The 13,107-nt window shown below is 40.4% G+C and overlaps 1 protein-coding gene across 1 annotated transcript in view; it reads left to right on the top strand.

Annotated features, from left to right (window-relative positions):
* The first annotated feature begins 679 nt into the window (after nucleotides 1-679).
* Nucleotides 680-13,107, top strand: part of LOC150080428 (cGMP-inhibited 3',5'-cyclic phosphodiesterase 3A-like) — a 256,303-nt gene continuing 243,875 nt past the window's right edge. Inside the window, exon 1 of the mRNA XM_090381597.1 lies at nucleotides 680-1,645. Coding sequence (XP_090237723.1) covers nucleotides 770-1,645 — 876 coding nt within the window. The 5' untranslated portion in view covers nucleotides 680-769. The remainder of the gene's footprint in view (nucleotides 1,646-13,107) is intronic.

Genomic DNA, 13,107 nt, shown 5'->3' with positions numbered 1-13,107 from the left:
TGTCACCAATCCTTCAGAAGCTTCCCCGTTTTCCCAGAAGCTTGCCCAACTACCACCACGCTCATTAACGATTCAGAGGTAAGAACGAGTTCTGATGTCCACACCAAGACAGCGTGTCTTCGTCGATGCAAGTTAATCTAGAGGGCACTCGTGTTTACAAATGTCACTTAAAAGTCAACTTTGATCTGTCGCAACTGCGCGTTCTTTGACACGCAACCGATCAGTCTTTGCATTACTGCGTTCATTTGGAAACCACGAGTCCGCTTTTAATAAAACGAATATGTGGGAGGGTGGTGTTAAATTTGGAATCCTCTCTGATACTTGAGCATCTCTGCAAATTGTTTCTTAATAGTCGGCTCTCCGAATTTCCCAGACAAAGGTCGCTCTCGGTAGGCAGGTAGACTTACCTGTTGGCTGGCGAAATAGGTACGGATCGATGCACGCGAAATGGGGAGGCGTGGCTACCATGTGGCGTACGACGTGCACGTCCCTTAGGTATGTGAGCAGTCTTTCCTAGCACAGGTTGCACGGGTGCACGCACCCAAACACGTACTCATCGTCCTCACCCAAAGGGACCTTTTTTTCTGGGAGCGAAGATTGCGTATTCGTAGCGATTCACTCCTTCGCGAGGACATGCGCTGCGCGGCTATCAATCGAAGGACGGGAGGCCTTCGCAGTTCCTCTCCCATGATGCTTTTCGCGGCGTGGCGCTGAACCAAGAAGTCGTCTGTCCTGCGGGATAGTGTAAACGCCAGCAGAGGAATGGAGGATGGCGTCATTTAGCAGCGTTGGAGGCAGTTTCAGCAGACGTAGCACGTCTCGTAAGGGCAGTCACAGTGTAGAACCGGAGTCCGGGGAAAACAACGGATATGTGCAGGTGTTCGTGCGGCCGTTGGACGCTGGCAGCGGGGGTCACTTGTTGAAATGGCTCGGTGTGCCCAACTTCCACTACCTCGACAATAGAGTTATCTACGGGTCGGGTTCCTTGATCTGCGGCTGTGTGCTTTACGGATTCGTGGCGATCGACCTGACCTACATGTTCCACAAACTTGCGGCGTTGATCGTACCGCTGTTTTCAGTCGTCTGTGCCCATTTCTGGCTGACGCTCGGCTTACGAAAGTCCCTGACCCCGACCAAACTGTACGTGCTGTTCTGCGCCAGTATCGTAGGAGAATTCGTGAGCGGGTTCTTGCCGGACGGCAGCGGGAACGCTGTCGTCGACCTCTCGAGGGGCGTTTTGAGCGTCACGCCTCCCGTGAACGCTGTTCTGGTGTGTGTTGTGCACTCCGTGTGTGTCGGCTCTGGAGCCGTACTGTCATCGCTGCCGTATGATTTGAGTGCGACCGTCGTGTTCTTTTTCACCGGTGTCCGTCTCCTCGTGCTGCTGTGTCTGCCGGACGTTCCGGGCTGTCTGAGATTACTACTGACGTATGTGTGCGGCATCTGCGGCGTTCTGGCCGCCAAGTACACCGAGGCGTCCCTGGTGCCTCCGATCACCACCCTTATGACCCCCGACGGCAAGCTGTTGGCTGTCCGCCGGAGACGAACCTCGAACACTTCGGGGTTGCATTTCCTGTACAAGACCCGTCGAACTTCCTTGCCGACGCTGAGCATTCAGAGAACCCAGCAGGGAATCTGCATCCAGGTGAGCGCTATTACGTATTCCCTGAATTGTAGATGCCAATGTCTTGTCTCGTTTCTGTTTTCGCAGACAACGCGAATGTTCCAAAAGGTTGTAACACGTCCCACGTAGTTCTGAGCAGAACGCCCCCCCCCACCCCCAGTTAGAATTATGCCAGCGGAGAAATAAAGTGCCGGTGAGAAGATTCGCTCGTTTAAAATATCCAACGTTGGATTGTACACGTTTAGTGTTTTATTGCCACGGCAACGACATAACAACAACAACTGGATTTTATCGAAGCAGGCGGTGACATCCACACGCTTTCTATTATTTAATGTGGTCATCGTGATCTTTCGTTCCTTTTGAACTCAACCCACTTTTGAGGCCTCCCGCTGAAGAGAATACCTCGAATTTGCCAATCACGCCACGACCGCAGCATACCAAAGAGGTGTAATGGGGTTAAACCACCTACTCCACAGTCCTCGTTTTGAAATACTGTAATTTGGCACAAATTTTTGTTTATAACAATGGTAAAAGATCACGTGAACTTGCTTTAAAAGAGACTACACCTTACCCAGATTGCGTCAATAATCCAACCATAAATCCACCTGAGAAATACGAAACTTTTAGGATGTTATCGGAAAATGGGATGGAGCGCGTGATTCGGGGATCGGGATACCGAAACTGGTGTTTTTTTTTTTTTTTTATTTTAATAATCAACCAGTTTGCCCGAGCGCAAGCGTAGTATAACACGCGTTTAGATTGGGTGTGTTCACAAGTTGAAAAACCGGAAAAAACTTACGATTGGAGGAGACGTGGACCTGTACTCTCTTCACCTGAGATCGGCTAACTACAACCCCTGTTGAAGAGACTCTTCTTTAATCCTCATTGTATTGTATGACGGGACTCGAACCTACACCACTCCAAACGTGTGTCAAGTGGCAAACCCGCTATTGTCTAATAAAAAATTCTTTGTACTAATTTTTCTGTTTCATTCATAATTTAAGTACATTTTGGCTTTGATCTGTTCCACAGTCAGAATATTTGGAAGGAATCTCATACTTTGACTTTTCCCGATTTCAATGTGTTACACAAATACTTTTGTGCAACACACACATACACATAGAAACAAAGGTAAGACACAAGAATTTAGGCGAAATTTTCTCTCTAAATAACCACTCTTATACCAAGTGAATTTTTAACTTAGTTTATTTACCCTTATTGACTATATTTTCTATGAGTTATCTACGGGTCGGGTTCCTTGATCTGCGGCTGTGTGCTTTAAGGATTCGTGGCGATCGACTTGACCTACATGTTCCACAAACTTGCGGCGTTGATCGTACTTTCCGGAAACCTTATCAGAACCCATCATCAGACCATACTTGACCATAATCAAGGACAGAAAAACAAATTGTTATTAATTTATGCATTGCTACAAACTGATTGCATCCAAAATCTGAGAACAATTGCATTAGCGGGGCTCCGAAGAAAATTAGAACTCTCAGTGGAAAAACTTTGGTCCTTGAGAAGTCTTGAAGGGCGTTCAGGATCTTTCAGAAGTCTCCGATCATTGGTAATTCTATCAAATACAAAAAGCAAGAGCACAATCCATGCACGCTAAGAGGCAAACCTATCGATACTCTCTTATGGGGAGGCCTTTCCAGCTCAAAGAGAATTGTTACCAATTCAGGTGTCGATTGTTTTCTGGACTGGAATACGCTTTAAGGTTGGGCGGATCACACCTTCCTGGGGTTGGCTACCGACCCTCCCTGCTTGGACGGTGAATTTATCCCAGTAAATAATAACATTCCGCTTTATTTTATCACCCTTACCAAACAGGATCTTGTCTGCGCAAATAAACAACCTGTCAAGCAAATCCATTGTCGGACTCGATGGATTTCCTTTATTCATGCTACAAATTTGCAGTCCGTTCATAATAGATCCCCTCCTACTTACCTGCAATAGGATTCTCGCGCCTGCAACTATAACCATCAACATGGAAGCAGTATATTGCAAAGTCCATGGCAAAAAAAAAAAAAAAAAAAAAAAATCCAACTGGGAAAAAATACGAATCCAATAAGGAATACAGTCCAATCTCTATAGGATGTAATATGCTAAAAATCTTTGAGAAAGCCATCTTCAGACACATAAATGAGCACCACTTTGTCCACAGGCCCGGCTATCTACGCTGCGCTATAAAGAACAGATGCACGACCACAAACCTCCTCTAGACTTTCAGTAGGATCCAACATTCCCTCACCAATAGAGGACAAATTGATGTACTTTTTACTTTTCCTGGATATCAAAGCAGCATATGGCAGAATCTCCATCAATTCCCTACTTATAATCCTCAAGAACCTCTTCAGAATTACAGGCCCCATACGTGAGATTTTTAGACAGATACTCACGAAGACAAATCCTTGTGATGAATAATAACGATAGCTTCAAGTATATCGTAAACAGAGGCATACCTCAAGGGTATTCTGTCAGCATCTTTTTTTTTGCGGCAGGATTTGACCCCTTTATGTCTGCACAAAAACTTTATTTTGTGTGCAAGACGACCTCAAGATGTTCATCTCCTCACAACAGAGCCAGGACGCTGTATACATATCTTGTAGGCTGCAAAACGCCAGATAGCCTACAGCAAAACTATTGGCCTAGAATTAAGTCTCAGCAAGTCCTCTCAGATTACTTTTTCAAACGAAAAGGATAAAAATAACATCACAGTCTTCTTAGATGCCCTCCCTGTAAACAGAATCATGGATCACACAGATTTAGGAGTGACATGGGTTGGAAAACTCACCTTCCCGCGGCACTTCGCAAACACCAAGAAAAAGATCTTTGCAGCCCTCTGGAGAGCAAAGCAAGAACTTACTGGTGTTTACCATCCGAGCTTCATAACTCACTATGTCCTGAGATGCGTCTTTCCCGTTGCACTCTACGAATCTGTTATTTGGGCCTCTGCATCGTGTACTCGACTGAAGAACTTCCTTAGCATAGAATACGGGATCTTAGCGTGGCTAAACAGGACACTCAGAAAACCTTTCATAATCTCAAGACGTATCTTATACACCACTTTTAACAAGCCCCCCCCCCTCGGATTAATTATAATCAAGACCAACATCATCACCTTGGAAAAACGGCTTACATCTAGAATGTATGCACCAAACCTTTCGGAAAATATTTCTCTTCCTCATATCCTCAGGATAGCACACGGAACTGAGGCGATGCTGCTGCTGCTGTGCTCCAACTACGACCATGGATATTCCCGTCCAATACAGTCAATCTAGTGAACCGAATGGACATAGATATAAAGCAACTGTGTGCCAACAAGACCTACAAGACTGCCATTTTTCAACAAACTTACCGGCTGATGGGCTCCAGCTGATGGAAGACCTCTGGCAACTTCGATCATTGCTGGTGCCACATCCCCAGCATATCAGTATCTTATTTACTTTAGTTTAATCTTTATCTGTATAAAAGTTACAAGTTGTTGATAATTGTATATTTGTAGTAACGCATGAATTAATTAGTAATTAATTGTAACAATTTGGTTTTCTGTCCTTTAGTATGACCAAGTATGATCTGGTGATGGATTCCGACAAGGTTTCCGAAACGTTGCTTAATTTGTATGGTACACTTACTCAATAAGGCAAAATAAACTAATCTTTAAAAACGCATGGTATAAGAGCGGTTATTTAGAGAAAATTTTCATGGAAAATCACCAAGTAATGTCATTCCCGAATTATATTAGCTTAGGTGGAACTAAGTTTTGTAGTTCGTATAAGACATATATTCAGTTGGGTTTGTGGCCAAGACAATAGTTGCCAACCGTCATTAAAAGGATGCTGTGGTAGCTGGAAGTTTATGCCTTTTGAAATTATTCGAATTTGGAGAGAGCCCACTGACCACTTCGACGACCGCTACTTTTGATCGTGGTAATTTCAATGTATAAGAAGATCAAAGATTGGAGAAATGCTATGCATGGCATAGTCTATTGCTCAAATGCCACACGGTGAAGACCTACCAATCCTTAGAAGAGGCTTCAGTGATAGAAGACTAGCGAACAGGCTTCTGGCTGAGCCGAATCTCCACATTTCCTCAATCAACGAGAATTAGACCACCAAGTATAATGTAGAGAATTTATCGTTTAACAGAGTGGGATTTAGTGGATCATTTAGTGGATTTAGTGGATCAAGACATTGCTCAGCCTACAGGAAAAGGCATCTCGTTTTGTGTCTTTCGTAGTTACTGATTCATTGCGCCACTGCTTGGTTGTAAACTATTTTTGAATAATTTGGCATTGGTCTCAGAGTTGACGAATAGATGCCACTCTGCTAGATTGAGATCAAACTAGCAGAGCGGCATCTATTCGTCAACGTTGAGATCAATCTAGCAGAATGGCATCTGTTCATCCACAACTCAACAAAAATTCTGAACGCTGTCGAGCTACACGAAGGGAATAAATTTCCATCAATTTCATTGCTTTCTTATTTCCTATGAAGAAAGAGACTACGAAAATGAAACTATTTGTTGGAGATCTATGAAAGTCACACAAGGGATGTCTGTGACGACTTAAAGGTGCTACGATTCTTGATGGTTTATCTACTATTCTTGATGGTTTATAGAATTTGTTTGGTATAAAGATTTGTTCTCTTTCTGTCAAGTTAAATAAACCTTGATGATAAACACTGACATACAAATTTTATTTGTAAGAAAAACTGCCATATTCATAATTTGCATATTAAAAACTCAACGAAACTACAAGAAATTAAGATAAATAAAGCCGTTTATATATAATAAAATATAATGTATTAATAATGAACAGCTGCCAATTGCGCAGGTGCTATCAACAAAATGTACCTTGTTGGTGATGACGTTAATCAGTTCCTAGCGACTTTTGTCATGGATCAGTTAAAGAAGGAAATTAAACTTTAACCAGGAATTTTAACTCCATCATATGCTCGAATACACTAGTAAGTAAATAACGAGATCGTCATTTTCAGATACTTTCTCTGTGTTGTGCACTTCTGAGAAAACCTGTCATGTAAAATGCCATTATCTAATAAAATAGAAGCAACACCCGTGGCAAGGAAATGAACCTTTCTTTCTCTCTTGTACTTCATTTGATGCTGGGTCATATCAGCCATGGAGAGATGCCCGTACATTTATGTTATATTTTAGACATAAACACACAACCTTGGAAAATGTCTCGTGTAGACTGGGTTAATTATTCTGCTTTCGCAAAGGCTAATTAAGAACTTATCTTGGCAGTGGAAGCTTAATTATTGCATAGCTACAGAGTGTGTGTGTGTGGTTGCGCAGGGAGGGGAGAAGATGATCAACAAAACTACTTATCGAATTCGCAGATGATGCTAAACAGGGTGTACATCCTTCTCTTCGTAACCATATGTGCTCGAACTGTCTAAGACGAAGTTGGGCGCTCACCAGCGAAGGTTGAAAATTTATTTTCTCCAACCACATCTTTATATTCTGGATTGCATTTTAATCTTGGGGTTCCACACCTTTGTTCTGTGCCTTCCATAATTTCAAATGAAATCTCCTAATTACGTTAAGTACCAAGAATAATCAGTGGAAGAAAATTATTTTTGATCTCTTCTCTTTTTTTTATGATTTATAAATTTATTTTATATTTTAGGGCCACTTTTTTTTTCCCTCTTAGCTTCCATTATAGAAAGGAATCACTTTGGTAATTTTGCATCATTGACGGGATTCGAACTGAGCTCTTTCCCTCTCGGTGTGGGGAGGATGGTAATTATACCAACCGTGCTACTCACGATGGTACTTTGTACGTTATCAAGCCTACTTGTAACTGGCTTCTGGATATAAAATTTAATGAAATCCTGCTTTAATAAGCAGGAAACAAGACGATTTGGGTAACCATCCTATCGTCTTGTTTCCTAGATACAAGAACATTCCGACTGTGTTTTAAGCACTGTTTTATATACGAGAGTCATTCAAAGAGATCCTAAAAAGAGATCATAAGTCGCCAAATGACTTTTTCGATGTAGCCATCCAGGAAAGACACATTAGGAAAAATCTTATAATTTGGTCTGTATTAGTTACATATAAAATACAATATCTGTAATTTCTTAGCAGTGAAAATGGAACTTTTGAATGACCTTCGTATATCATTATATATTATGTAGTGGGGAGTTGGGGTATCATTGTCCCTCCGTATAAGACTGGTGAGATTGCATTTAAAATATTCTGTTCTGTTCTGGAGGGCACGCTTGAAGAAAGACCTAAAGCTTATGGAAAGGGTTCAAAGAAGGGTAACCACATTGGTAAACGGTACTAATCGATGCCATATGAAGAATGGGTTAGAAGGTGCAGACTACAAAGCTTGGCAAACTTGAATTTGGGGATGTAGATATAAGAACAACCTTGAAGAGAATCAATGAAATGAACGAGGGAAGTATATATCTTAGGGAGTAACAGAAGACTGGATCTCATAAGATTTACCTTCGGGCAGCGTGTTATAGATCACTGGGACAAATTAATCAACCACGTGGCTGTGTATGAGGCGGAGAGTTTGGCAAAGTTCAAAGTGGAACTGGTTTTGAACTTTGCCAAATGCTTTTCTGATGGAGAAAGTATGAAGAATTAGGGATATGATTTTTTTTCGACAGATGTGGAAAAAAAAACTTCTTTTCATCATTTAGTCATTCTAATACTAATGTCAAGGTATGTAGCCACTAGAACTAAGTAGTCAGTGTAACTACATAGTTACACAATCTGCACGCTCGAATTCACATTTACATTGACAAATGCAAAGTACTGCATATTGGTAGAAATAACCCCAGAGAAACGTACCAACTGTGTGGTACCTTTCTCTAAGGTGGTAGAAAATAAAAAGATCTGGGAGTAATTGTGGAGGCAGATATGAAGTTTTCTGAGCAATGTAGACAGGCTGCCAGAGCAGGTCATGGGAAAATTGTCAATGATATACAGGATTTTTGCTGGCAGGGAAAAGGAGGTGATTATCCTTTTGTATAAGGCAATGGTCTGGAGGCCTCATTTTAGGAAGGATGTAGACTTGCTTGAGCGTGTACAGAGAAGGGCAACAAGATTGGTGAAGGGAACGAAGGAGTCCTCTTACCAAGAAAGGCTTAAGTTCTGCAAATTGCAGCGTCTGGAGACTAGGCGCCTGCGAGGTGATCTTACTGAGGTGTATAAGGCCTTGAATGGGTTGAGCACGCTGAATGCTGATGAGATTCTTCCGCTTGCTCAGATTACGAACCTAAGGGGGCATAAATTCAAATTAAGAAAAGATAGATGTAGAATAGATGTGCGGAAATTTGCCTTTAGCCAGCGGGTGGTTAATTACCGGAACAAACTTTCATCTGCCGTTGTGGAAGTTGATATTCAAGGAGGAACTGGACAAATTTTAGAGGGAATTGATGTGTGAAATTGTTATTTTTTTATTTTTTATTATTATTATTTTTTATTTTGGATACGCTTGCTTTCTTGCATTACATGCCTCCATTACTACTATTGCTACTACTAATACCAAAAAAAACAAAACAAAAACGGTAATATCCTTATACCCTTTTTATCTTTCAAAACTGTTCGCATTCTCTTTGGCCAGTCTAGAATATAAAGAGAAAATTTATTTATTTATTTAAAATACGACGCCTTTTTACCATTAAATGGGTACCTTCCTTCTTTTTTATAAAACGAGAATCTCTTTCCTGTCTACTTCAAACCTATTGAAATTGTGATCATCTATTTGCTAGCTTCCATCCTTCCCGTCGTTTCCTTGTTCCAAATTCGCACTTTGTAATATATCTTGAGATATTAGCGACTCATATGTAGAAAATTAATTTTGATATTTAGACAAGAAATTTAATAATATTCCTACGATTTTAGGATGGTAAACACAGATCTGGCGCTCAAGCTTCTAACTCCCGATCTGAACTTAAATGTGAAAAAGTTAGGTGACATAATAACCTCTAAGTTGCGTTAAACGATGCAAATTTTTCATGACTTGGTAGAAAATATTTTTTGAATATTTTAGTGGCTTATTTACATAACAGTTAAAGTGCGATTTTGTCGATCACTAATTTGGTCATCAATAAATTGGACGTTTCAGTATTTCATGAATGAATCTGAAAAAAATGTAAATAATCTTTCCTCTTTGTACAAATATATGTGTGTAAATTTTTTAGGGACAATTTTCCCGGATATTCGAATTCTGAGAAACTGTAGAAGGGACTTAAAATCTTCTTTGACGCATTGGTATCAGTATTTTAACAAAAGAATACCGCAATAATGGAGCTCCTCAGTTTCCTGGACTGATTTTGCACATACTATATATTCTCATTGCATGCTGTACTCTTAGTCACGTGCTTTGGCACCTGCAACTCTGCCGCAGTGGAAGAAAAACATCACGCGAAAACGGAAAGAAAATCGCCAAAGAAATTCGGATTTCAAGATTTGTGAATTTCCTGCCACACAAATTTCTTACGATTGCGCAACACCTGGCACGGGTCCTACAGTTAAGGGCCAAATGAAGCACCGTCAATAGCACGAAGAACGAAGATAACCCACTTGCATACCGTCCGGCTTCTAAGCAACTAGATGCATTTATTTGCAACGGCCAACTAAGATCTAGTTGCTAGAAACAGCAGGTGGCGCTCGCTACACTCTTCCAATCTATTGAAATCTGTAATTGGAGTGGTATTAATGTGCTTCCGTGCATCTCAACGGATTAATGATCTCCATTACTGTAATTTGTTGTCAAAGCTGTAGCTTAAAAGCTATGCCGCTAGAGATCGCTGTTAGCTGTTACTTTAAATGAGATGCGTGCAATTTTTGTCCCACCTGCTGAATCGCTTTTTCCATATCCACGAGGACTGGATTCGTAGATTACGCCATCTGCGCTATCATATGCCTCACAACGTCTGTCAAATAATGTTTCTCATAAGATGTTAATAATAGTTGGCGAGAAAGATTGGTACCACACTGGTTGTGATGCAAATGTCCAATTTTGTGTAATGTGGTTTTTGCGAAATGAGCTTTTCTTACGACATTCACGAAGTTTTCAGGCTTTCTTCGAAATGAAAGATATGCAAAACGAACATTTACATTGTAACTTGAAACTCGGCCAAAGATTTTCGTTTATGGTTAGCTCCATTTGTCCGGTGTGTGTCAATAGATTACCGACAAAGGTACTTGGATTTCATTTCCCTTATTAGCGTTTTTTTCCATAACAACAAACATTTTGCTACATCACATCACAAAATTGATTTTTTGTAACACAGTATCCTGGATAATTTAAAAGTTTGCGATCCAAATGTCGATTAAAGTGAATTTTATTAATAAAATTTAGTAAAAATTGTTGCAGAGTTACAGAGGATGCAATCGGTAAGGAATTTTAAGTGAAACAGCAGTTTAGATTTCTTATTTCGTGATTAAGGAGGAAAAGAAGTGGGCATCAGCCAGAATAATGATACAGTACATTAAGAAACTCTCATCAACTGTTATCTTTTTATCAGAATTTTGTTATATTGCAGAATTATTCTGTTGCTTCTGGATATTTGAATAACCGTATTCTCCTGATCACAAGACGTTATGGTCTGAAGGCATGCTAAATGCACGTAGTGATGTTCTGTTTCTTTTTTCTCCTTTTCATTTTTTTTCGTTCTGTCTTTTTCCACCTTGTATGATCGTCATTTCTCTTCGTAATTTTAACCATACGAACCGCGATCGAGGGTAAGCGACTTGAAAAATAATATTCGAGAGTGGAAATGGTGAGAAACCACAAAGAAATTGATCCTCTATTATGTTTTTCATTCTCTTTCATCCATTTGATTGATTTATTGCCAATTGGTGCCATTTGATTAGTCAATAACTCACAGAACACATGCTCAGAACTGTGTGTATAGGAAATTTTAGTTATTGAAAACAAAATTTTATTTTTCGCTGCAAGCACCATTAGCCAGTGAATGCACAAATAAAACGTGCCACATTATCCGCACTGCTATTTCTGGGCACTGTTGTGGTTCACTGAAGAAAGTAGAAGTTGCCTTATAAACCGAAATACATATTTACGAAATAAAGAATTCTCTTTTGAGGTAAAAATATATATGCATTTTGATGCACTCGAAAAGATTCACATTTTACTGGTTGCTGCTAATAAAAAAATAATAAAATTGCAGGATATTTTTATGGTTGTCCTTGAGAGAAAGTAACAACATGTATTTGATTACTCCGCTCTTCTGCTTTCCACTTTCATATGGTGTTACTTTAGGTTTTGGATGACGTAAGAAATAAGAGACACCTAGTGGAATGTTTTGTTTATATAGCGAATAGTCATGTCCCAAATAAAGAATAACGTCTGTGTTTGTAGTGTTCTGATTTTATTGGTCTTTGAGTCCAGGGCTGTGCAAATGCAGGATGCATTGGACGCGCAGCACCAGGGATTCCCCGATCTAGGGAGCCCCAATCGAGGGAGCCATCAAAGTGTCAACATAAATAAACGGCCCCTTTGGCATCGGGTCCCCAAGAACTTTTCACGGCCTGATTTTGACCCTCTTGTAATCGCTTTATTTTCGGTTCTGATATCTCTTCTCCCCCAGTCCTCTAACCCTCCTTTTTCTTTATGGTAAAATACATTGGGTTTTTACAAAAAAAATTAATTGCTAACTTCACTTAAAATAATATAAGCTGGCAGGGCGGCAAACGTTTTTAGAACTTTAAAGGCAGACAGCGAACAACTCCTAAAGGCTGTCAAGAGGAAATCCAAGGGGCCTAAGGTACAGGAGCAATTGTCAGCGAGCGTATTGCATACAGAAAGCTCCACTAAAGGGAAGGAGGTACAAAAGAGATCATCTATTGCTCTCAAACCTTTTCTGGCGAAAGCTAATAAACAGTAACGGATGGACTAATGCCATGCGGAAAATGCTTGTTGGAACAACAAATCCCCGTACATGTTTGCTGTTTTTCATGAGGTGGAAGAACCTTTGTGCAGTGCCAACCCAGAGAACACTCTGGTTTTGCCTGCTCGTTGTAGCATGGCGTTGAATCGAAGTCTCTGTGTACCGTACAGAAAGAACGATATTATGACACCATCGATAGCTCTGTTTTGCCAATATACTGATGTCAGTTCGGGTTGCAGGGCCTTGCGTTTTTCACTAAAACAGCTCCTCCCCAAAGATTAATGTGTGATGGGTTTAGGGAAAATAATGTGATACTGAAGGATTAACTCGATAAGAACTGGAATAACGTGTGGAAGCCTATCTTGGAAAGCCAAGTAAAAAATGTTTTTGGGATAACGGAAAATATTTCAGATAATATAATTTTAAAAAATGAACTATTTATACTCGGTTCAGCTACACGAGGTCAAAGGAGTTTATAAGGTGCAGACAATAAGACTATTACCCTGTGTTGTAATCGTACCATATTAATTTGTCGCTAAAAAGAAAAGTGCCACGGAGAGTTTAAAGGTTAGAAAAAAAAAA

Source organism: Mastigoproctus giganteus, chromosome 9 (assembly GCF_048544385.1).
Source record: "Mastigoproctus giganteus isolate SK-2022 chromosome 9, ASM4854438v1, whole genome shotgun sequence".
Taxonomy (NCBI): domain Eukaryota; kingdom Metazoa; phylum Arthropoda; class Arachnida; order Uropygi; family Thelyphonidae; genus Mastigoproctus; species Mastigoproctus giganteus.
Note: the sequence above shows the minus strand (reverse complement) of the source record. Positions and strands in the feature narration are given on the sequence as shown.